The sequence below is a fragment of the Acyrthosiphon pisum genome, chromosome X (assembly GCF_005508785.2).
Source record: "Acyrthosiphon pisum isolate AL4f chromosome X, pea_aphid_22Mar2018_4r6ur, whole genome shotgun sequence".
Classification (NCBI taxonomy): Eukaryota; Metazoa; Arthropoda; class Insecta; order Hemiptera; family Aphididae; genus Acyrthosiphon; species Acyrthosiphon pisum.
In genome coordinates this window covers 94,785,914-94,812,262 of record NC_042493.1, presented here as the reverse complement: position 1 = coordinate 94,812,262, position 26,349 = coordinate 94,785,914, and the positions used below count along the sequence as shown (strand labels likewise).

The 26,349-nt window shown below is 29.1% G+C and overlaps 1 protein-coding gene across 1 annotated transcript; it reads left to right on the top strand.

The window, feature by feature from the left end:
- Positions 1 to 4,193: 4,193 nt before the first annotated feature.
- On the top strand, positions 4,194 to 7,187 carry LOC100165974 (polymerase delta-interacting protein 2-like). The gene is made up of 7 exons (XM_016809672.1): positions 4,194 to 4,514; positions 4,847 to 5,005; positions 5,141 to 5,219; positions 5,286 to 5,463; positions 5,685 to 5,842; positions 5,914 to 6,119; positions 6,796 to 7,187. Exons 1-7 carry the CDS (start codon positions 4,321 to 4,323, stop codon positions 6,905 to 6,907), a joined length of 1,086 nt encoding a protein of 361 aa, XP_016665161.1. The 5' UTR covers positions 4,194 to 4,320; the 3' UTR covers positions 6,908 to 7,187.
- The last annotated feature ends 19,162 nt before the right edge of the window (positions 7,188 to 26,349 follow it).

The following is a 26,349-nucleotide window of genomic DNA, read 5'->3' as shown; positions in this document are numbered from 1 at the left end:
TTAGAATTAAAAAGAAAAACTTGTATGAATTTCTGTCTAAGATAATTTGAACATTGCCGTAATTTTTACGTATTTAGTCAAAATTTGAACTTTAAATGCTTATAAAAAAAAATCGTGACTATATATTTCTTTTATTTTTCAATTGCTATTGTAAAAATATATTATGAGCCTTGTATTAAATTTTGAAATCTTAGATATAAAAGGAAAATTTTTTATGAATTTCTAGCATAAAATAATTTACGAATTTTCGTGATTTTTACATAATATGTTGTCAAAATTTGAACTTTAAATGCTTATAAATAAAAATTGTGACAATGTATTCCTTTTATTTTGCAACTGCTATTGTAAAAATATGTTAGGAGCCTTGTATTAAATTTCCAAATCTTAGAATTAAAAAGAAAAACTTTTATGAATTTCTGTTTAAGATTATTATTGAACATTGCCGTAATTTTTACGTATTTAGTCAAAATTTGAACTTTAAATGCTTATAAAAAAAAATTGTGCCTATGTATTTTTATAATTTTTGAATGGGAGTTAGAACAACATATGTGGACCCTTCTATTAAATTTTCAAGTATTTTGTCCCAGCTAATTTTTTTTTATCAACATTTATAAAAAAAAAATCAAAAAAAATCGATTATTTCAATTGCCTATAAATAGATTAAAAATTAGTGAAATATTTTGAAAATAAAACTATATAAAGAAAATGTCAATTTAAACAACTGGTAAAATTTTCAAGTGTCTACGACTCATACTTTTTGAATAATAACAAATATCAAAAATCGTTTGAGGCTAAACCGTTATTTAATGCGGTTTTGTAAAAATTTAAATTTCAAACACTCCTAAAAATTTTTTGTCTTAGTCCGGTTGAGTTTTTTTTACAGATATTTAAAGAAAAACTTATGGAGAACCTTGTACCAAATTTTAAAAGCTTAGTTATAAAAGAAAAAAATTTTACGATTTTTCAACCACAAAATTACTTGCAAATTTTCGCAATTTTGACATATTTCGTATAAATTTAAACTTTAAGCACTTATAAAAAAAAATTGTGACTAACGATTTTGTATTTTTTTTTATCACTGTGAGAACAACTTATAAGAAACCTTGTATTAAATTTTCAAAGTTTTCTATCCAACCAAAAATTTTTTATCGTTATTTTAAAAAAAAATACTTAGAAAAATTGAAAATTTCATTTGTCTATAAATAGCTCAAAAAAAGTCGAAACACTTTGAAAATTTAACCCTGTATAGACAACGCTAATATAAACATCTGTTGCAAATTTCAAGTGCTTACAATAATTATTTTTTGAGTTACAGTAAAATTAAGTTTTCGTTTTTGTCAAAAATTGGTTTTGCGTAAAAATTCGCGTTTTTCCGTTATTTTTTTAAGGTTTTTCCTGCCGCTTTTGAAAAGTATTGGGAAATTTTCACTTTTGACCCCCCAAAGTACCAACTAGATTCACTTTCCTTTCAGAAAAGGTACAACTTTTGAAAATCGAAGCATTTTTACTGCTCCAAAAGTTGTCGTCAGACACAAAAAAAAAAAAAAAAAACACACATCATTGTAAAATCAATACATTCATCACTTCGTTCAGAATCTAAAATATAAAAATAAAAAATAAAATAAAATAGAATAATAATGTTATAAATGAAATTTTATTTGTTGAGTATAACACTTGATTTATTTTGTTTTTTTTTTTCGTTTTTTTCTTACATAATTTATTCGATATCATAATTGTTATTTAATTATTGTAAGAATAATTTATTCAAACATTTCAAACGATCATAATATAATTATTATATGAAATTTAATTTGTAATAATTGTTACATATTTGTATACAGTATACTATAATATATACTAATACCGCGTTTATATACAGCAGTTAATTCGCATTGATTTAATGTGAATTGATTTAATGCGCACTAGGGAGCGAGTTTATATGCACCTAAAATATGAAGATTAGAGGTTGGGTAAAATTTTAAGTTAATGCGAATGTTTTTTGGTCCATGTTTTATATATATTTTATACTTTGTATTCCATGACCAAAACAATTATAATTTTTTTTTTTAAATTCCCGCGAAAAAATTAATTCGCATTAAAGCGTTTACATGCATTTCTTAATCCCGGAGTAAGAGTTAATTCGATTTGACGAATCGAATTAAATAATAAATGCGCATTAGTTTAATGCGAATTAAAAATGCGTTTATATGCACCCAACTCCCGGATTAACTCAATACGCATTAAATCAATGCGCATTAACAGCTGCATATAAACGTGGTAAATATGGAATAACAATTTAATTTTGATTTTTTTCTTATGTAATTATTATTTATTCCGATATCATAATACCTAATAGGTATTTTTCATCATACCCAAATAGTTCGATAATTCAAGTAATACGGCTTATTGGAGTGGTTTACAGCAAAACTACCTATTATAAAAATTGTAGAGAAGAACTTTTTTAATAATCGTGAGAACCCCGATTTTTGATATTTTTATTGATTCAATAAGCCGTATTAGTCGAAGAACAAAACTATAGTTTTTGTTTGTATATAAAATTCGGATACGAAGAGGGCACAATTGAACAAAATATGGCATAAAAACACGGTTTCGTAATTCCAGTAATACGGCTTATTGAAGCGTTTTACAGTATAAATACAAAAATTGTAGGGGAGAATTTTTTCTAGAATGGTAAGAAGCCAACGATTTTTGATATCTTGTTCCAATCGTCCAATATCGCATGGTAAATTAATATGGTGTTTAACTTTTTATCGTTTAATTATTTAACTAATTAATAAAAATATCAAAATTCGGGCTTCTTACGATTCTAGAAAAAATTCTGGTCTACAATTCTTGTAATAGTTAGGTATTTATACTGTAAGACGCTTTAAGAAGCCGTATCCCAGATTTACAAAACCATGTTTTTATGCCATATTTCATCTACTATAGTGTGCCCTCTTAATATTATTATTGTTATTATTGTATTATAATAAAATTACGAAATAAATAAATGATAATAATACTCGATATACATCGATGTAATCGTATACAGTTTATAATTCGATATATGTTGTACATTTGTACTCAGTGCTACTCACTGTTTAAACTTAAAATTTAATTTAATCAATGATCTGACCATTATTATTATTATTATTATTATTATTATTATATTATAATAATATGTTTGAATAAATGTGTTTTAAATCAAATCACAAAATTGTGTTTACGTTAAGCAATATACGTTATTAAATGTAAATTATAATCATATGCAGTTTATGTAGAAAAAAAATGTCTGTGTTTATCATTGATTTAATTTAATTCTTGTAATGGTTACACAATTTGTGTGTTCAATTAAATATTTAACCACCAATATAGGCTTACCTACTCATAGCAACTAACTTTCACGATTTGTGTGCTTAGTTAAACAATAAATTACATATTAACGTAGAAGATGAACAATTATATACCTATTATAGTAGTAGGTATATTATAGTACATTACATTAGTGCACAATTTGTTCGTGTGCTTAGTTAAATATCGAATGTGGGCTACCTACTCACTAACTTACCTAGGTACCTATGTCAACACTATAGGTATATATAATAACAACACCGTCGATGAACAGTTTTGTACCTGTATTGTATATTACACATTACATATAGATGACCAGAGCTTAATTAATATATAATGAATAAAAGACAAAACAATAGGTAGGTATGTGTACAATAATTAAATGCAATATTTATTGAATCAAAAACAAAAAAAAAACAGTAGGTATATAATATCAGAATTAAATCCAAGCTATGCGTCAAAACGCAGACCGATCGAAACTTTATGAACGTGATTTTTGAAGTGCATTAACCGAAATTCGCGTACAAACCACATAGGTAGGCATCCACGGGAAATAAACTGAACGAATAGAGCACAGAAGACGGTTGAAAGGACGAAAAGAGATAATAATGACCGACGGCTAGTGTCGATTGCGAAGGCTACGGACCGATTTAGCGTACAAACCGCACGTCGGCGGCTTCGAAAACAAAAGAATTACCTACGGGAATTAGAGGACTGACGGCGATGAGAAAATAAATGTCGTAAAACGGCGTAAAAAAGCGTAAAATCTTCCGAAAAATAATAATAATAATGATAAGAATAATAAGAACTGATAACGAAAAATGCGAAATAACCGCCGGCCTCCGCGATAAGGCGCGCCCATAGACATAATAGACAATAATTATTATTATAAATTAGTCAATTATTATAAATTATAATAAACATTATAATAGTCATATTATAATAGACCTATGTATTATAAATTCTATTATGTCTATGGGCGTGCCGAGGAATTTTGATAACGGAACGATTTTTTTGCTCCAATATTCCCGAGAGCAAACGGTGGCATCGTTTTGTAAGTTAATTAAATTTCCCAAGTGTTTCAGATTACATTTAAAAAAAAAAATGTTTACACATTTTGGAAGAAGCAATATATTGTGTTTATGTAAACGTCATTATGTCAGGTAACATAAAGTTTCTTTAAATATAATATAATATATGAACATAATACCATAGGCTACCACACTACTATTTTCTATTGTTCTGTATTATAATGGGTACCCCATTTTTTGTAGACTGCGTTATATAATATCTAAAAACCTAATTTTGTTTTAACATTTGGTAATATTTTACACTTAACAATTTAGTTTTTTTTAGTTCATCACTGCAGTCTAAAAGTTGACATATTTTAGCCTCTGATTTATATATCTAAATTTGGAGCCTCTGATTTATATATCTAAATTGTAATAGAAAATGTGTTCCTAATTGATATTGTGGCTGTTTTTGTTGTTATTAGATTAGTAGAAGTGGGTCGGCTAAATACACAAAAGCTGATGAATCAAAAATATGACACTGGTCAGTTGTTTTTTCACCAGATATTTGGATGCAGAGGGGTGATATTGTTTCCGTGGTTAGTCAGACTATACGACCGTGATATTGTCATTAAAGCAGACAAGTAACACATATTATAATATATATCTAGATTTGTGCATTTACTAACAATTTTATGACTAACTACTAGGCTATTTTAGTATAACATGATAAAAGCTAAAATAAACTCAAACTTTTTATTTTTTTTGATATATTTTAGTGAAGTGGGAAATGTTCTTAAAGGAAAGCCACATCTGTATTATCAAACTTTAATAGATGAAAGGGATTATCCATTTATTGTAATTTTCTTTATTTACTTATCCAAATTAGCATTAACCGTTTATTATTTTTATAATAATTTTTAGAGGTCACAAAGAGAACCTGTTACATGTCTTGGAAATCAGGACGCCAGTCATGGCTTGTACACGATACGTGGTCTAGATTATGTAGCTCAGGAAGATATACTTCCATACACAGCAACTGAAAAAAAACCATTACAACATAAGTTTTTTGATAAATTCCTCAAGTATAATCGTAACAAAGGTAAATTGTTATCACGGTATTATTATTATTATGTGTAAATTTATTTCATGAACTTGAAATATTGTTTGTACTGGACACTTACATACATAGATTATATTACTTTACACTTACATTACTTAGATTGTAAAGTTAATCTTTCCCTCAGTTAATGATTTTAAAATACAATTAATTTGTTTTTTTAATTTATGTAATACTAACTATACAATCTTGCTTCAATATAGATCCACCATTTAGTGCACAGGGAACATTTCGATCGTGGCAAAAAAAAAATCACCCTTGGCTGGAGTTGTTGGATGTTCATAAAGAAACTACAGAAAATGTTAGGGTGACAGTAATGTCATTCTTTGTGGGTTATAGAGAATCTCAAGCTCTGTATTGGGTAAGTTATATGTGGAAGCTTTTAATCATATGCATTATTTAGTAATAACCAGTTGATTAATTTATGTTTAGTGGAGATATTGTATACTGTTAGAAAATGTAGGTGAACAAAGCGTTCAACTGAGAGAAAGACATTGGAGAATATTTAGTTCATCTGGGACATTAGAGACAATCCGTGGAAGAGGAGTAGTGGGCCAAGAACCTATACTCTCGAAAAAATCAACAGCATTTCAATACAGTAGTTATGTCAGCTTAGAAACTCCTATTGGACACATGTGGTTAGTTGTTTATTTAAACTTAATAATAATATATAATTTTATATGTATACTATATTTTATGCATAAGTGACAGTAAAACTACATAGGTATATCTATTGTTAAGGTTCTTACTAATTTAATAACACACAATGCTTATCTTAGTTAAAAACTATTTCAATTCCAAATACTCAATAATTAAAATTACAATAGAATCAGTGGCATTATTATGAGTATTATGAGATAATAGGGATAAATTCCAGCAGAGATTATTTTTTTTTATGCTGTTGTTTTTCCCAATTATAAATACATTCTGTTTAATAACTTTTTAAACTTCCAACATTATTATTTTCTAATGCTATAATATTACTCATTGGTATACATATTAACAAAAATAACAACTTAACTAATACAATTAAATAATATTTCACAGTAAGAGTACTTAAAATTGTTATACATATAGTAAACAATAATAGCATCATTAAGCCACATCTACAAATGTATAATCTATAAACCAGGATATAAGAAATAAGACTCGAATTTAGAGCTTAATCTTAATTACTATTATTATATTTTTTTTTTTATGGGGAGTTGCAAAATTCTTAACAACTTTTCCCCCATGCCCTAACTAAGCCACTGAATAGACAATGGAATTCATATTAAAAATTAAGATTTATTTAATTTATTTTGTTATTTTTAGGGGAACATTTCAAATGGAACGTGAAGATGGACATTTATTTGATTGTCGAATACCTGAAATTTCTTTAGAGGGCAAATCATATTATGGTAAAGCTACATGTGGCACTGTATAAGAACCATTTAAAATAATTATAGTAATAGTATTTATTGAAATTAATTTTGTTAAAATAATCCTCATTATAAGTTTCTCGGCCGTGAATTGTTAGGTGATCCATTCTCAAGCCACTGATGACTATTTCATTTTCCCTGGGTGGACCATCGTTCTGATAATCGCATACCTATTGCTGAACAATCTATAATAGTTATTCAAACATTGAAGAAATAAACAAATTATATAAATATTTGTAAAAATAATTTGTTTTTATATACATAAATATATATATTTTTTTTATTATAAATTTGTGAGCTTTGTGATAATAATTACATTATTTTAAACTTTTACATTTATAAAATATAATGTTCATTACCTAATCAGTTTTTTCATACTATAACTATATGTCTAAAATATTATTTTGTTCAATTAAAATATTTATCGATCATTGAACATGTATAAAAATGTAAAATACATACTCATTACACAAACAAAAATAGAAATGTTCATTAAACCATTTTTTTTTTAGTTTATGTGTTTCTATGACAAAGAAAACTATTAAAGTAATACATTTAGTATTATGTATATAATTATCTTAATACATGTGGCTTAAGTAAAAATCTATTAACTAATTTATTTGTTGAAGTCCAATACATGGGACATGTTTTATTTTTTACTTGTCAATTTAGACAATATCTATTGACTGTTGATTATATATCTATCATTCTATTAGATTCTGAATGGCAGGGCTGTCGTTACAATTGGCGAGGCCTTAGGCAATATCTAAATTGTGAAATGCAAGGCCCTATAATTTATTGTAGAATAAAACCATATTCCATATTTCTCATCAATAATAGTAATTAAACTATGAAAATCAAAAGTGTGGAAAGCGCTTAAGATTTAGGGAACATACCCTCTGACTTACCTACGTCTATATGACCAAAAATTTGTAATAATTATACCTAATATATCTGTACAATTAAATCCTACAAGTATTTACTCAAAGTTGATTAGGTATGGTCAGTCAGTCAGTCACTCAGGACATCTTCTTTTTTGTATCTATAGATTTAAAAGAAAACAACAAATTTATTTAACAAAAAATTTAATTCAAGCGGTAAACTTCAAATAGAACATTATAATGTACAATACATTTAAAAAAAAATAAATTATACATTTTATTGTCTATACTATATAATAATTATACATTAAGAACAAAATTTGACTGATCATGATTCATGATGCAAAATGTTTTACATTTTTTTCCTGCATTTTTTAGCTGCAAAAGCATTTCTTCATTTCTCATAGAGTAATATTTGTTTTACATCGGATTTTGACATGTTATGGGTTACGCAGAAAAAGGAATATTCGGTACCTAGCTATTATATTATATTAGTGAAAATGTTAAAACGCTAGCCGCATAAGTCAATGCGATCCGAGGTATGGCCACCCTTATGTTACCTAGGGTGACTGATTCTATAATAGGTGAGAAATTTAAATAGAATATTAAAAAAAAAAACAGGGCAGACGGGACAAAACGCGATTCATTGAACGTTAATTTAACATACCTATTATTTCTAAAGGTACTTTAGTACTTATATTATGATAAAATTAATTTTTTTAATAACTACATGTTGCTTAACTACCTATTAGTTAACTAACTAATTTATTTATTAACTATTTATTAACTAACCTTAACTATTAATTAACATCGGTTATACAAATATTATGTAGGTACTTACATAATGAGTCGGATCCATTTGCCGCGACTGACGAGACAGAAATGTGAAACAACTCGTCGAATTCTATTGACTTAATATTATTTTATACTATGTATACTATAATGAACTAATATAAATATATATACATAAAGCTAATAGCTATTAATATCCACGAGCGTACAGCACGGCGTGTTGCCGTACTGGTTAGTCATTGATAGCAATAATATTGTTATGTTATCTTGATTCTTGACGTGCCACTAGAGTGGTAAGAGTGTGGGCTACAAGACGTCTACAATGACAATAACATACTGAAAATAATGTTTATGTACTGGTGGTCAGTGGCGTGACGAAGGATTTTATTTGAGGCACGTGTCTCAGCTTAAAGAGTGGTGGGTGTCCTGGAGGGATAACATTGAATTGAGTCCCAAATATTGAATTGAGTCCCGCAAATATTTTTGGGTTATCGGAGTTGAGTCCGACCAATATTTTTAGGTTGTTCGAGTTGAGTCCCTTCAGCCTATTAGCGTTACCCAGAACTCAGAAGACACCATGTGGGGGTTAGAGGTTGGTTGAGTAGTCTCCCAAAAAATTTGTGAATGTATTCTTTTAATCATAATAATAATAAGTAAAACATAAAAGTAGCATGGACTCAATTCAATATCACCGTCCTGGAGACTATATGGGCATTTCACATATAGGTAGTAAATAATTTATTAAGTACACACTAAGCCTAAGCCGATCATTCTACTTGGTTACCATTTACGTAAATACGTAATTATTTATGCATAATAGTGTCTACAATAATTACTAATATAAATTATTGTGCCTCATAAGTCAATGAAGTTCACCACTCCACTGCTGCAGGCGGTACTGCACTAAATTAAAATTCAACTACAACACCCAATATAAATTAAATCTTAACAGCATAATATTTGTCACCATACAAATGTACATTGTATACCTAATCATTCGATTAAACAAATAATATCAATACAAAACTAAAAAATGTAATAATTTTGAACGATGTTTTAAATTAAAGTGCGAATTGCGAGGCCCTACAAGCGCGAGGCCCTAGGCAAATGCCAGCACTGCCTACCCTTAACGACGGACCTGCAGTGAATGGAAAATAAATGCATTGATTTTAAAATGATGTGGTTTTTTTGTCTGTCATCAATCATCACCTTTTGTGACAGTAAAAATGCTTAAGTTTTTACTACATCATAGTATCTGTAGGAAAGTGAATCTAGTTGGTACTTTGGGGCCTTGAGAGTCGCAAAAAAAAATATTTTCAAAAACGTGAAAAAATTAAGAAAAACCGAGAACTTTTATACAAACCTTATGTATACCTAAAATTTATCAAGATTATATTTTGGCCTGACAGTAATTTTTCTACACCTGGCAAAAGTAATCTTTAATTTTTTTTAAAAAAGTTGAAATGACTCCCCCTGCTATAGTTCCATTAAAAAATCAAAAAAAATTTATAAACAGTTATTTTTAGTAGATACTTTAGGTTCAAATTTGGAAAAAATTGATGTTTACAATTTTAGTTATTTTATTGTAATTATTCAAAAGTATTATTTATTGGTACATAGGAAGCTGCACCCACTTGCTCACTTTTTTTAAATATATTTTTTATAATTTACTTACCATAAAAAATTTAAAAACACCAATGTATTTAATTTTTAATTTATGATTTACGATACCTTTGATTTTTATATAACACTGTTTTTTATAATTTACATATTATGAAATATCATTTTAAAAAATAAACACATTTTAACCACACCTGTTCTAAGTCTGCCTGAAGTGAGAAAGAATTCATGTTGTTAAATACGGAAGCCGTTTAGGATAAACGTTAGCCTAATGGGCTAATTGTGTAATTGTATAGTATTTGGTGTCGACTCGGGCCCCTCTGTCGCATTACCACAGATACGGTCGCCGTCACCTGTCGATGCACACGCGTATAGCATTTGTCGGCTTCTCGGTCATGGCAAGTACCATAGGCGCAATAAAACGTCATCGTTCAACGTTTGTAAATTATTATAAAATAATTTTGTCGCCGTGTACAAATGATTAGGCGTGTTGCCTAATCATGTGGTATGTTCCTTTACATCCTTTACTGCAAATAAGACTCGGATCCATGTGTAACGAGGATATCACCATTTTTGTCTGGCGGTCCGCATGTACTGACCTTCTTCGTGATTAATGGTTAATTTGTCGGGGTTTTACAGATGTTAACCACACCTGTTTTGAGACAGTCCTAATAGTCTGTGTGAAGTGGGAATTGTCCCTTTAGTAAAACGGAAGCCGTTTGGGATAAACGGTAACCGAATGCGCTAATTGTGTTATTGTTGTCGGGGGGTATACAGAGCTAGATTTTCTTTGTTTAATTTAAATTTTTAATAATTTTTTTTAAATTTCTTTTTCGATTTTTTATATTCAATCAAGGTTTTTTTTATCAAATATAAATTTTTTATTCAACAGAGATTTTTTCATAATTTGTATTTCAATACAAAAAAACAATGTAGAATAAAAAACAATTGACACGAGTCGCCATCCCCCCCTCCCCCACACGAATTTTTTTATTTTCTAGGGGAAGGAAGGTCGTGCGAATTTTCAAACTAGGCGTGCGAATTCTTGCGAATTACGTGCTAAATATCTGTATAGTTGGTTTATAGATTTTCCTTTTTTTGTGGTGGGGGGGGGGGGCTTCACAACGTACGTGGCTACCTCACACGTTGCAGTGACGGCCCGCCGCTACCTTTCCATTCACACCCTGTCAGACCGTAAGTACGCAATCAAATGTCATTGTTAAACGTTTGTAAATAATAATATTATGTATTAATATATGCTTTGTTTATCACCATAGAAACGAATAAAAATTAATATTATATAATATAATATAATATTATTTACAGGATATAATAAATAATTATAACAATACAGTGAAACCTCTATTAATGGACACCTCTCAATAGTGGACCCTTCCCAATAGTGGACACTTCTAAATCCCCCGTCAAAAATGTATGTGCATAATAGGAGTTATAACCTCTTAATAGTGGACACTCCTAATAGTGGACGTGGACACAATAAACTGGTACCAAATTAAAAATTACCTGTCATAAATGGACACAATACATGTACATATCGAAAACGTTTAAGTAATAAGTAATTGAGGACTATATTTCTATAGATAATAATATCCTTACAGAAGACAATACATTAATAATATCAGATATAGTCAATTGTAATCTAGACAATTTGAGTGAAAAGAAACCGAACAACCCGAAGAAGAAGAAGAAGAAGAATACGAGTAGATATACAATCCGACGTTTGAAGAAGTTTGGAAAATAATAAATAATTTAAAAACATATTTTAAAAATAAAGAAGATGAAATTGTATTATCTACGGTAGCCAATTTAAAAATTCATTATGAAGAGCAGAAAAAAATTACACAATAAAAATTACAGATTTTTTTAACTGTACATAATCATTAAACATTTTTATAAGCATTTTTATACATAATAATTTTTTAATACATACATACATACATAAAATATACATATATTATGTATAATAAATAATGAATTATAATAATCCAATGTATATGTTCATGTACAGTGTATAACCAATTCCCTATAGTGTCTCCATATAGTGGACATTTAGTAATTTCTCTCAAATGTCCACTAAGTAGAAGTTTTCTCAATAGTGGACAACTCCCTATAGTGGACATTTTTTAATTCCCCGTAGCTGTCCACTATATAGAGGTTTCACTGTATAAAATATCATATGACTGACAAACTGTCTCCGCTCAGAATCGTTGTTCTTATACAATGATATTATATCATTGAATTCAAGTTGAATACAATAAATTATACATTGCCCCATTTGTAACCTTCTGTACAGCAGAGCGACATCTAAATACCCGCTTTTTTTAAATTTAAATAATTGTCAAAAATTGTCGTCCACAACGAAAAAAAATTCTAAAAAAAATTTAAAAAAAATTCCACTTCAAATTATTTTACAAAATGTATAGCTAGGTATATTATATACCATAACTTATAAAGAAAAACCGTCTCCCCCACTGGCAACGCCACTGATAATGTATACCTATAAATATTATATATACTTATGCCATTGTTTATGTATCATAAAATAGCAATAACATATAAAGTATGGAAATGAAAGCCTTTTACATTTTTGTTTTATTATTATTTCAGTAAGTAATTTACAAATATTCAGCGGATTCCGATGGACAGTCGCTCGAATTGACATTTGAAAAAGTTCGTCGAAGTTGATAGTCAGCGGAATCAACACGTAAAAAAGTTGGGTGGAATTAATACTTGGCGCGATCGATATAGACTTCTAACAGGTGGAAAAGGTAATTTCGGTGATATTTCAATACGCCTTGGGACAGCTGCTATACGTGTGCACGTGTAAGGGTGGCGGTGGACTGCAGCTCTTGTCATATTATTATTATTATTATTATTATTATTATTATTATTATTATTATTACTTTTGACGGCCGTGTAACGTAATTGGGGTAAATATAAACGTGTCGGCTTTGATCATCACACAAGGGGCTCTTTATTGTTGTTATTTTTATTGTTATATTTTTTTTTTGTTAGTCGATATAATCGTCATATTATTATAATACCAAAGACTTAATTATATACAAAATTATACCTAATAATATTATATATTATTATATGATTTATATGGGTTATGAGTAGTTATTAGCAATGTGCTGAATTGATACATTTTTATTAGCGCAGCAGGTTAGACCCACCGCACCTACCCGAATATAGACTACGTCTGTTTTATTGAAAATACCCGACAAATTGACATTTGGCGGAGACAATCATTGAATCATTGACAATAAACGATGCTGAATAACTCTGAATGAGTAGGTATTCAAATCGAGAAATTGTTCATATTTAAATGAACAAACAATGAATATAAATATTCGTTTGTTTTTTGTGTCAAGGTAGAAATTTAAAAATATTTCCTTTTCATAACTAACATTTGACAATTTAATATAATGGTTTCTAAGTGAACGTAACAAAAAAAAAATAATTATAAATTATAGCTATACAACTGTGCTTTGTATTTAAGTATCTATATATTCTTACAAAAAAGTTTAGTCCCTAAGTGATATTTAACTATAAAATAAAATGCCACACAGCATTTGAATAAATATTTTAATACAATTGGAAATTAAGTATTTAAAATTGATACAAGAATACAATATTGAATATATAATTTTTTTTTTTATGTTGTAACCAAAATATTCGTCAATGATTAAGTACTAAATAATTGAATAAGTAAATACAGTTGATTGTGTAAATTATGCTTATAATATTAAAAAATTAATATTGTAGGGAAGAGTATTTCAGTCTTGGTCTATGCTTGGTTAGTATGTTTGATTGCAAAATTTAACATTTTCCCCGTGCGTACCTACATTTTATATTACCGTTAAATACTTAAATCTGACATACATTTTTAAAATAAACGACTAAAATTAGATTTCGAATAAAAATATAATTTTGTAAGTAGTAAATACCATTTGTATAACAATAAAGGTGAATACAAAGTAGTTACCCGATTTAAAAGAAATATTTAATTTTTAAACAGCGTCAATCAATATAATTTAACTGATATTAATTTTATCTACAATCCAGTCGACAAAATATGTCATCCTAGTATAACATACACCTGGATATTCTGGATCACCACAGTTTTGTCCGGCGGACACAACACCCACCAAATAATATTGACTTCCACTTGGCCACATCAACGGACTTCCAGAATATCACTAGAAATACAATCAAAATTATAAATAAATTAAAATGTCACAATATACATTATAAAGATATAGATCCGCACATGGCAAGCGTCTTTCCCGCCTGATCCAGCGCATATTATTATATTATTATATTATCCAATCGTCGATAATGATTTTTTTGCTGTAATAATATGCTCGTTTACATTCTGCATTATTTATCACGGGTACTTGAATTTCCATTAAGCCAGAAGATAACGGTTCCTCTATAAGTAATAGTCATAATATTATTACACCCAAATTAATATTATAATATATTTAAAATAATATGACGTAGGTAGATACTCTATATGTAAGGCATTGGTTGACTTACTAAGTGATTCGGAACCCTATCCAGCAACAAAGGTTGCAGAGTTTACTAACTTGTTTGATCTATGATGCGATAAGACTGGCAAACAGATAGGTTGAATGAACTCTATATAAAAAAGAGTTAAGTGTTTTACACACAGGAGCAGAAAATATTATGCACAATTTATGTATAGGCGCCATTGAAAAAAAAATTTCACTCTGACTATCAAAATCAACATATTCTGAGCCTATAAAAAACTTTTCGGTATTAAATATTATAGACATTATTACCTATATTTAACAATACCATAAAAACTCACAACACATAAATAATTACAAATAATTTATTAGTTAGGTAAATTAATTCTTTTTAATTACAAAAAATGGAACCAATATTGTTAAAAAGAGTTAAGTTACTTTTAACTATAGTTAAGTTATAACTTAAATAACGAGTTATATTTTTTCCATTTTATTTAGTAACTTATGTATTACGAGTTAATTAATTTTATTGTCAATATTAAGTTAATTTTATTCCTAAGCCACAGATTAAAAAATATTCCATTTTGTAGAAATGAATTTAAAAAAAAATAAGTATTTTTTTGGTTTGGGATGGCGGCACTTGTTCTCCGGACACCGTGACTTGCCCGACGAAAAATGCCGCCCAGTGGCCGAGGATCAGACCAGCGACGGCAGCGCCGCAACCGACGCTTTAGATCACTTGGCCACCTTGTTCCCCATAAATTAATAATATTATTAATAATCCAAAATATTAAATATTATATTTATTAATAAAAAATAGTTTATAATAACAGTTTTAATATTGAATATTCACAGAAATTCACAGAATATTAATAATATTACACAAATACGTAATACCATTGATTATAAATACTAGGTACTATTTTTACTAGTATTTATAACCAATGGTAATATGTTATACGTAGGTTCATATTATGCAATTATATATTTCATTTAGTATTATTGTATTTTGTAATATTATTGAAAATAGGTACTTTATTTAGTTTCAGTATAAAATATTAGATTTTAAATTATTTTATAATTATCGAAAGACGAAAGTCGTCCTGTCCGCGTCGTAATACCGTATGACGTACCTATTACTTTGAAGGCTTGAACGTTTAAACTGGTTTAAGGTTCAAACTTTCAAAGTGAAATCATTATTTAGCTAATATAGCTTCCAGGAACAATGACTAAAAAAAATCAAAAATAATCAATTTGTAGATAGGTATTTGTCGGGATGACTGACGACTATATGAAACATGTCGTATTTTCGCGTGTCGCGTGAAATAAATTGCTTTCTTCATTGTATTATTCTATGGATAGGTACGGGCTACGGATTACGAACGCTACGGTGAACTGGCGAATGTAAGTTCCCACACGAGATATAACAGGTAAAAATCACACCCGGGTATGCGTAAGTTCCCACACGAAAAAAAATTATATAGAATAAAAACTTCCTTCCCACTTTATTCAGACTTAGGACTGGCAACATAAATGGAATATTAATAATATGTATATATGGTCCACATATATTATTTGTATAGGTATAAAATAATAAAACTTATAATAATAGTAATAGAAAAAATTAAATCTTCTTCGGCTTATTGCAAAAGCTCAAACACTTCACATAGGTGCATACTGTGTAATTATTTTTAAGCTATAATCTGATTTTTTGTTATTGATATATTTCCCCCCCTCCCCCTAGTATTTGGGCTAGTTCTAGTTCTGATACAACTCTTACTACAAACACTTGCGAAAGTACAAATAATATGTGGACAATACCTACACATTATATTATTAATTTTTATTATAAATAAATAAATAAATAAATACATTTTCGTGTGGGAACTTACGTACGGGTGTATTTTTTTCCGTGAGGGAACTTAAATATGTACCCGCTTACCTACTATGTTTTGTGTGGGAACTTACTAAACCCCCGGTGAACGGTCACATGGATTTTCCATCACCATAATAATTTGTCAAACGAAATGATTTACGTCATAAATAAATAACAAAATTAAATAAAAATAATAAATAATGGACCTCACTGACTTGCGGGGGCCTATATTTTATTACAGTTATGACTTATGACTAATTATGTATTAATTGTGTTTGTGTGTATGTGTGTGTGTTCGTGTTGTTTATGTTCGTTGGGATACGATGTATTTGGTGACACTTTAAATAATGTTAACCTTTATTGTGAAAGTTGTGATTAGACTTACATTTACTAATCATAAGAAGTACTTACAATAGGTGATCGCTCTTAGTCTCTTTTTTCGTTAATTTGAAAATGGTATCGGGTGTGTCATTGTATTCGTATTACATCGTGTGTCGTGAGCCAACAGTCTTAACTTAAATATATGCAATTTTTTTTAATTTTAAGTTCGAAAATACTAGAATTTTCTCAGAGCCAAAAAGGCTATACATTAAATACTAATAGTTTAATTATTATAAGTTTATTTATTTAATTATTTGGTGTACATCGAAAGAGTGGAAAAAATAATTTGGCGTTGCACAGAATATACAGGTAAAAATTATTCGACAAGATGTTACACAGCCACAGACGACTTATCAGGTTTGTTGACTAATAATTTATTACTAGGATGATTTTCATAATCTATAATATAAAAATGAATCGCAAAATGTGTTGGTAAGAGCATCACTCAACAACGCCTGGACCAATTTGGCCAATTATTTTTTTTAATGTTCGTTGAAGTCCAAGGATGGTTTTTACAGCGAGAAAAATTCGAATAATTGCTAGGAAGACCCTAAAAACAGCCCTTTTCTTTTTAAAACAGCCCTTACTATAATATGGATAGTATAATATTGATCGTCTCCATGGCAATGTAATCACTGATCAAGAACATCATCTATGGTGGTCGATTATTTGTGAGCTCTCTGTTAATGAACGATTAAAATTATAATGATTTGGTAGATGAACAATTTACAATGTCATTACATTTTTTATTCATTATTCGTGTATGTATATTATTTAAAGGCGTACTTACATTTTTACTAAAAAAGTTGAAAATTGAAACATCAAAAAACTGCCAATGTCGTAATAACACTTAAGTGTTGTTTTTCTTGGATTTTCTGTTACCTACTCTACTGAGTTAGCTTTTGTCAACTGATACACGAATTAAATTCGTATATCGTGTTTTGTGCAGAGTGTTAAGTTACCTATGATCACTAATTATTGAATGTGAAACAATAATTTATATTTGATAATATCAAAATAATAATATATATATTATGTCTCCTATACGACGAAGCAATTTAGGTAGAAAAACTCGAAATTCTACAAACCAAGGTAATTACCGATCTAACCAAAATGCGCCAGGTAATCAAACAAAAAACATCGTATATCACAAAGCACTACAATGAAAATAAAACTGATTTTTGTTAATAATTATGATTGACATGATTAACAATCATGCGATTACTTACTTTTAAATACTTATACACCGTCCTATCACCAGGGTGACGGTACTGTTCAAGAGAATTTTTTGTCCTGACAGGACGAGTACGGTGACGGGGAGGCGATACACAAATATGTTTCACTCGAGCGAAGCCGGGTAATTAAGCTAATATAGTGCTACGAATCAGAATTTTTACTCTGGGCAACGGAAAAGTTCTGAATACCATACACCGAATATTAAATAACAAATTGAACAAAGTTTGAGGTCATATAGAGTTGGTACATTTAACGGGCAACGATTAACGAAGTGCACGGGATCAGCTAAATTAACTAAATCAACTAAATCTCAAATCTGTATATCAAAAATACAACAGTGGCGCAACGGTGCTTTATATTATATTGGTTGCTATTGGTTAATCGGGCATGTTTGTTGATTTCATTTAATATAAAAATGAATCGCAGAATGTGTTGCTAAGCGCAATAATTCTACTGTACGTGTTTTGTGACTGAACTCCTCCTAAATAGTTAGACCGATTTGAATGGATTTTTTTGTATGCGTTTGCGTTTATTCATCTGATTTTAGTACGGTTAGGTTAGGTTAGGATTTTGTATTAATTAATTATATCAATCCACCATAGGTAGAATACGACAAACTTGGTATAACTTTGATACTTTAGAGTTAAATTATATACTAACATACATACAGCACGGGGTCTGTGATCTACCGCAGGTAGATTGCTCACCTGATAATGTACTGCTGCGAATCAGAATTTTTATTCCGGGCAACGGAAAAGTTAAGATTAATTTTGAAACCATACACTGAATATTAAATAACGAATCGAACAAAGTTTGAGTCACATATAGTTGGTACACTTAATGGGCAACGAAGTGCACGGGTTCAGCTAGTTTCTTAATATTATTGTATTAGGTATAGGCCGTCTAGGTGGCCACACGCCCACAACCCATATTAGGTACCAACTAAACATATGGAAGTTAAAGAGTATTAAAGTGTACTTATGTTGCAGCTGCTTCCAGGCGATATAGAAATGAAAAAAGGAGGGGCTATCCCAGTGTTTCTCAACCTTAGGGCCGCCACTTATTATTTAGTGTCGCGTGTGAATTAAAATTGAACGTTTAATACATTTTTTAAAATTAAAAATAATTATAATATTATATTGTAAACGTCTAATTTTTATCTGATGTATAGGGAATGAGTAGTTTAAAAAAATACAACTAGATTTACATTTTTTTTAGATCTTCTTGTATATGCTTGAGTTTCCTGAGATAATTAAAGCGCAATACTTTGACAAGACAAAACCATTTTATTTAATGCAGCTCATAAAGTTTCTGGAGTAGTCATACTAGAATACTTTTAATATTAAAGTTTTAATTGTTTGTCTTCTTTGAGAACATAATCCAAAATCCAAATAGAAAAAAGCGATAAGTGGATGTCGCTCTACTGTATAGTTAAGTTACAAGTGCGTCACAGCAATGAATAATATTGAATTTTAATTCAATGATTTAATATAATTGTACATTTGTATACCTATTCTGAGTGGAGACGTTTTGTCAGTCTAAGATATTTTATATTGTTATAATACTTATTATTATAGCCAATAAGTTGACTTGATATTATAAAATTACAAAAAAATCTAAAATCCTTATTCTTAGTTATTTAATATGTAATTTCGTAAAAATTTTAACTAAAAAAAACTATAAAAAAAAACCGGCCAAGTGCGAGTCGGACACGCGTACGAAGGATTCCGTACCATCATCAGCTATAAACATGTTGGCAACACTGCCTATATTAAATATTCTAGGAATTTTAGCATTTGTTGTTATAGCAGCAACAGAAATACTTAATCTGTGAAAATTTCAACTTTCTAACTTTCATAGTTCATGAGATACATTCTGGTGACAGACGGACGGATGGACGGACAGCAGAGCCTTAGTAATAGGGTCCTGTTTTACCGTACGGAACTCTAAAAACTGTGTTTATATAATATTAGTTTTTATGATTACCTATGTATTCCTGTTTATGAATCCTAACATCTTAAATGATTTTTTAACTTAGGTAAGTATTAATATGTAATTATATATTACTACAATTATCAATTTTATAACAAAAGTCATAACTAATAACATTATCTAGACGAAAAAAAGTAATAGATAACACCGCAGTTATTTATATTTAGTGGGAGGTAATTTCGACGACTATTATATAAGTAACAAATTTGTTTAGATTTTACTGTAAAATTAGAATATAATTTAGTATAAATTAGTAAATCATATTATACAGCATTGAAGCCCACCCCAAATATTATTTCTATATACGCCAATGGAGTGAATTGACTTATTATAAAATGTAATGTTAAGATTATTAGGCAATATCATAGGATCAATAATTAGTAAAGACGTATAATATTGTATAATATGGTTTGAAAATAATCCTTTCTTTTCGTCGAACGGTCGAACATGCAAACGCGTAATGACATTAGGTACGCGTATTGGCGTATTACGTAATAATGTATATTATATAACTAGAAACAAGCAAATCGACAATTCCCGCCAGAGATTTAAATTAATAAATTTCATATTTTCAGATACCAAAAATGATGAGTACCCACATTTGAATGTCATTAATCTTTTTATTTATTTTATATTATAAAAATAATATAACATAAAACATTTGCCGCCCCCTACAAGTTGCCGCTCTAGGCTCGAGCCTCACGATCCTAATGGTTAATCCGCCACTGATTGTAGGGCGTATATCGGATAATTGGTAGGTACGGTTTTTTAACATCTTAAGCACAATGTGACGTACGCTGACTTTCAGTACCCCCTCAGAATATCCACGTTAAAAATATCCCACATAAAAAATACCACCATTAATATAGGTACCTATTAACTCTTAGGTATTTTATATAATCTAAATTATCAAATTGTATTAAATGTATTATATATATCAAATTTATTGTTGGACCTCAAATTATACTTTCATTTGTGGCACGGTGTGGCGCGGTCAGTACACTCAACTGCGTAATGATCTGTGTGTACGTATCGGCCAGTGTTGGTGGCTCCCGGATGGGTGACCACCCGGGATATTTAACTAAGAATCTTTGCCACACATCCAAACGTGATTCAACCAACCATTCCAACCGTTCCTCCCCCTACAAAATAAAAATGACCATAATAGCCATAGTTGCCGGGCTTAAGATCAATAAAAAAAAAAAGAATATATTATATACTTTCATTAGTCATTACTATACATTTTATTTCATATTATAATTACGTTTTTTGATACATACCTAAGATTATAGAAGGCATATACAATTGATACTTAAAGGATAATTTTAATTTTAGTAACACAATGTAATTACCATTATTAAATATTCACTAGTTATTTCTATTTAAAAGTACAGGTTAGGTATGTATAAAATAAACAATTATATTTTTTAATAAAAAATGTTATCTATTCCTATAAATATTGGACATATTTTGTATGTGTGGGTCTATATATTTTTGTTGTTGTAGATAAGGTAAACGTTAAATTTGAGGATTGGGTCACGAGAATTGAATAATTCATCAAAGTCGTCTTTGAATGGTTTGTTTTTAAAAAGGATACAGCTCTTTGGTACCAACCCTAGTTATATTATTTACAGTGGTGATTTTGAGAAAAGAACAAGGGGGGGGGAGGGGCGATTTTTAATTAGCTGGGCCTCCACACCATATTTACATAATAAATATAATTTTGAAGGAAAATTGTTTATTATCCTATCCTGACTTAAAACTTTATTTTTTTTTTCAAATTTAAAATGTATTGTTTTATTTGAATCTTTATCAAGTAACAGTGCCTCTTATTATCAGAGGAGTCTGATTATAACTTATAATTAGGTACCTTTAATCGTGCGTACATTATATTATATAATAACTAGCTGAATTACCCGGCGTTCCCGGTAAAAAAATTGTTATTGTTCAATTTCTTTTGGGTGTAACGCGCTGGGCAGGACCCGTTTGGACCAATTTTTCTAAAACAGAACTCGTTTGGACCAATTTTGAAGACCCGTTTGGACTAAAAAATATTAGTTTCATACAACTCGTTTGGACCAGCATTTTCCTTCCCATTTTATTTTTAACAGGCTTAGAACTGTCTTTGGTATGGTTAAAAATGCTGCTTCTAATTTTATATTATTATTATTATTATATTATTATTATTTTTTATAATAATATGTATGATTACTTCGTCTTAAAGATAAAAATATAAAAATATAAATAGATACAATATAAAATGTGTTGAATTATTAATTTTTTAAATACAAGTCGACTGAATTACGAAAATGTTTTTTTTTATGAACTATTTAAATTTGAACTGCTTGAAACATATTTCCAATAATCTTCAAGTACGTCAATTGAGATATCTGACCGTTTTTATATTGTGTCCATCGTGCGTGTAGTATGTTGTGTTTACAATTGGCTCAAACGGGTTCACAAAATCCTGGTCCAAACTGGTTGCATTTTTGATAGTGAACGCAAGCGTCCCTGGTCCAAACGTGCGTCCCCCAACGCTCTGCGGAAGCAATTTCTTTTTAAGTGTAAATTATATTATATTTTTATGTATAGCCATTCCAACCGACGTTGTCCGTGAGACTCGCTTGTTACTATGCGAGCAATATATAAACAGGTAGGCAATCTACCTGCGGTTTATCGCAGACCGTATGTGGCTTTCACGTTTAAATGTATAATAATTTAACTCTAAAGTATCAAAGTTATGTCGAGTTTGTCATTTTTACTTAATTCAATGTATTGATATGATCAATTAATACAAAATCCTAACCTAAATTTATGTAAATTTAAAAAAACCACATATAGCGAAGAGTTACAATAGGTATTTATATTTTCCTTCTAGCTGATATATTATAATACCAGTTCAAACCAACCTATTCCAAAACTACAGCTAAAATCAATTCTAACAGTAAACTCAAACGTCTCAACCACGATCATAAAATATGAATACAAGAATTAAAAAACCGATAACTAAAAAAAGTCCTAGTGAGTAGAGGGCTGTAACCCCCCTTGCCACCTTAAAAACCGCCACTCAGTAGTTGCTAGTCTTGATTAAGTAATGACTACGATATTTATTGTTAATATATTACTATATACTACCTATGGCCATGTATTATATATTATTTATATATTACCTGATTAAATATTGTACATATTTAAACTATTCTGTGATTAATAGGTATGTATAATATATTTTATTGCTTGATTTTATTTACCAACGTACCCACGTTAATTATTTGGATTCGTGACTCATTTTATAAATGTAGCTATAAAAATATGATCGTAATAACTAGCTCTTGAAATTGTCGATTAAAATATGCCCTGAACATTTTGAAAAATGTAACACCAAAGTTTTACTTTTATTTTGTGAATGATTTTAAAATGTTTACAATTATAATTTTAACCGTTAGTACAGTCAACACGAGATTGAATAATTAATATACCTAATAAAAAATATAGATTGTACAATTAATGAGATCCAAAGCAGTATAACCAGTATCTAAGAGACGGGAAAAATGGTCGGTCGGCATTAAAGTGCTAATATAGCAATTAGCGAATAATAACAATAACAAAAATAATTTTTAGCTGACCGGTAATCATTTGGGGCAAACAGTTATTATACCTATGTACTGTAATAAATGTAAGATAGAAAGTATTCAACGTAGATTTGGCGTTATCTTAAAAAAATAATTTAAAATGTTATATATTTTCAAGATCCTTATTGCTACCTGGTTCACAATAAATGAATCATCCTGTACCTCATGTACTTCTAAAATTGTTTAAAACAATAATTAAAAAGTTTAAATATAAAACATTGTCGTATATTATAGAATATAGGTAATAGGTATACATAAGACTTATTCAAACGCAGAAGAAATAATTATCAAAATGACTCAAACGTCGAAACGGCGTCACATTTTAAATAAAAAACAGTTATTTTTAATTTTTATTATATTAGAAATATTCTATTTTTTTATCATTTAACCAATATAACAACGGCCAGATAATGTTAAGCAGACTACGTTCTGTACACATTTGATTATCTATTATAGTGTCGGTTAATCGACGACTTTAAATATTGTTTGAACAACAGCAATATAGATAGTCGATAAAGTATAATAATTCATATAGGTACCTCAAATACCTATAGTCAAACATTGTGTCTCGTTCTAGTATCATCATATACAATACAGATACAAAAAAACATTTTAATCTGGTAAACAATAACTGTTATTATAAGATAACTCACAACTAATGGATTTTTATGAAATCATACAATTATACCAATATGCTATCTAAGTACATAATATTATGTAGGTATTTGCCCGTGGGTACTATTATAGTACGGTACTCTATTTGAACAATAAACGTTCTTTGAAACGGATATCACACCTTAAAAAATATAATCTGTGTATATTTGAACAGACTGGTTTTTAAGTGCGGCAACATGTTTGTTGAAGTAAGTAAAATCAATGAACTATTTCCACAAAAATAGATACCCAATATTTTAGACAGTCATAACTCAAAGCTGGTTGCTAAGAATATTTTTTATTTGGCTGACATATAACCTGCAGTGAATTATTTCTGAATTCCCGCATAGATTCGTAATTAAATACTCACAACTCATAAGCAGTGGAGTATTTAGGGGGGCGAAGGGAATTTGCTCCGGGGCTCCAAATTCTGAGTCTCTCAAATGGATGCCGTCGTTAAAAGTTAAATTGTTTTCAAAGTGAAAAGTGAAAAGTGAATAAAATAAAATTATATCTTTGTAATTATATTTAATAAGTTTAATCAGGGTTGGGATATTTAAAACATTTTTTAAACAAATATTGATAATTTAATATATTTATATATATATAGGTATATTTTAATGTTATCTTACTGTGAATTGAACATCGGTCATTAAGGCAAGTCCTGACAATCTATAACATTTCCTTGTTGATTCATCAAAAACGATTTTACAAACGGCTAAATAAATCATGGGGAAAAACTGTAGACAGTGTAGACATACACAAAATGCTTTAATTTAAACTGCCCAATTTCACTATGGGCTCCGGCCTAGGGGGCCTCCCCCCTGACCCCTATATACGCCACTGGCATTAATTAGTAATAGTAACATCCATAATACATACTTACATACATCCAGTCTTGTAAAATATACTTTTAAAAAGTATTCAAGTACAGATACAGATAACTATTTTCAAAAGTATTTAAAATACGAATCTAAATACTTGAAAAAAAAAGTATTTAAGTACAAATACAAATACTTTTAAATACTTTCAAATACTTTTTTTTTAAATATGTTTTACCTTTTTACCCTGGCCTAATGAGTAATGACTTTATAGATAAATTTAATTATTAGTAAACTGATTTAATTTTTTTTTTAGCACCATCTTGTATTAAATGTTAAAAAACATAATAAAATCATCACGATATAAATGGTGTATTGATATTTAATACTTGATGCTCTTAAGTTTTAACTAGTACACAGTCCATAGTTTAGTCGAAGGGGGCCGTTCTTACAATGTCCGGTTAAAGGTAACCGACACTTAACCGGATATTGTAATGGCCCTAAAGGCCTAAAATGGTTACAAATGTAAAATGTTATTCAATCATATTCTGCGATAATGCAAGGGCGGATTACCAGGAATAACCAAATGCTGGTTGCTTGTATAATGTCTATAATTCGAGTAAAGGTATTTCAAATAGTGAAATTTTATTAGGAAATCCACGGACTGTATACATTCTATTAAATTATATATCACTAAAAATATTACAATATATATATACCAAAATACAACGATGAACGATCTTATGTCAACGATTTTATAAATAAAAATGTTGTACAATTTCAAATTTGTATTATTTTATTGAGCTTTGGCGTCCCTGTAAATAAAGTAAGACGAAAAAAGTATTTAAAAATAGTATTTGATTTTAAATACAGATACTCTCAAAAAAGTATTCAAATACTGTGCCCAAGTACTTTTTTCAAATGTATTTAGAATACGTACTTGAGTACCTACCTACTTAAAAAGTATTTGAATAATTTTACTCAAATACTTTTACTTAAGTACTTTACAAAACTGCATACATCATATATAGGTATATATAATGCG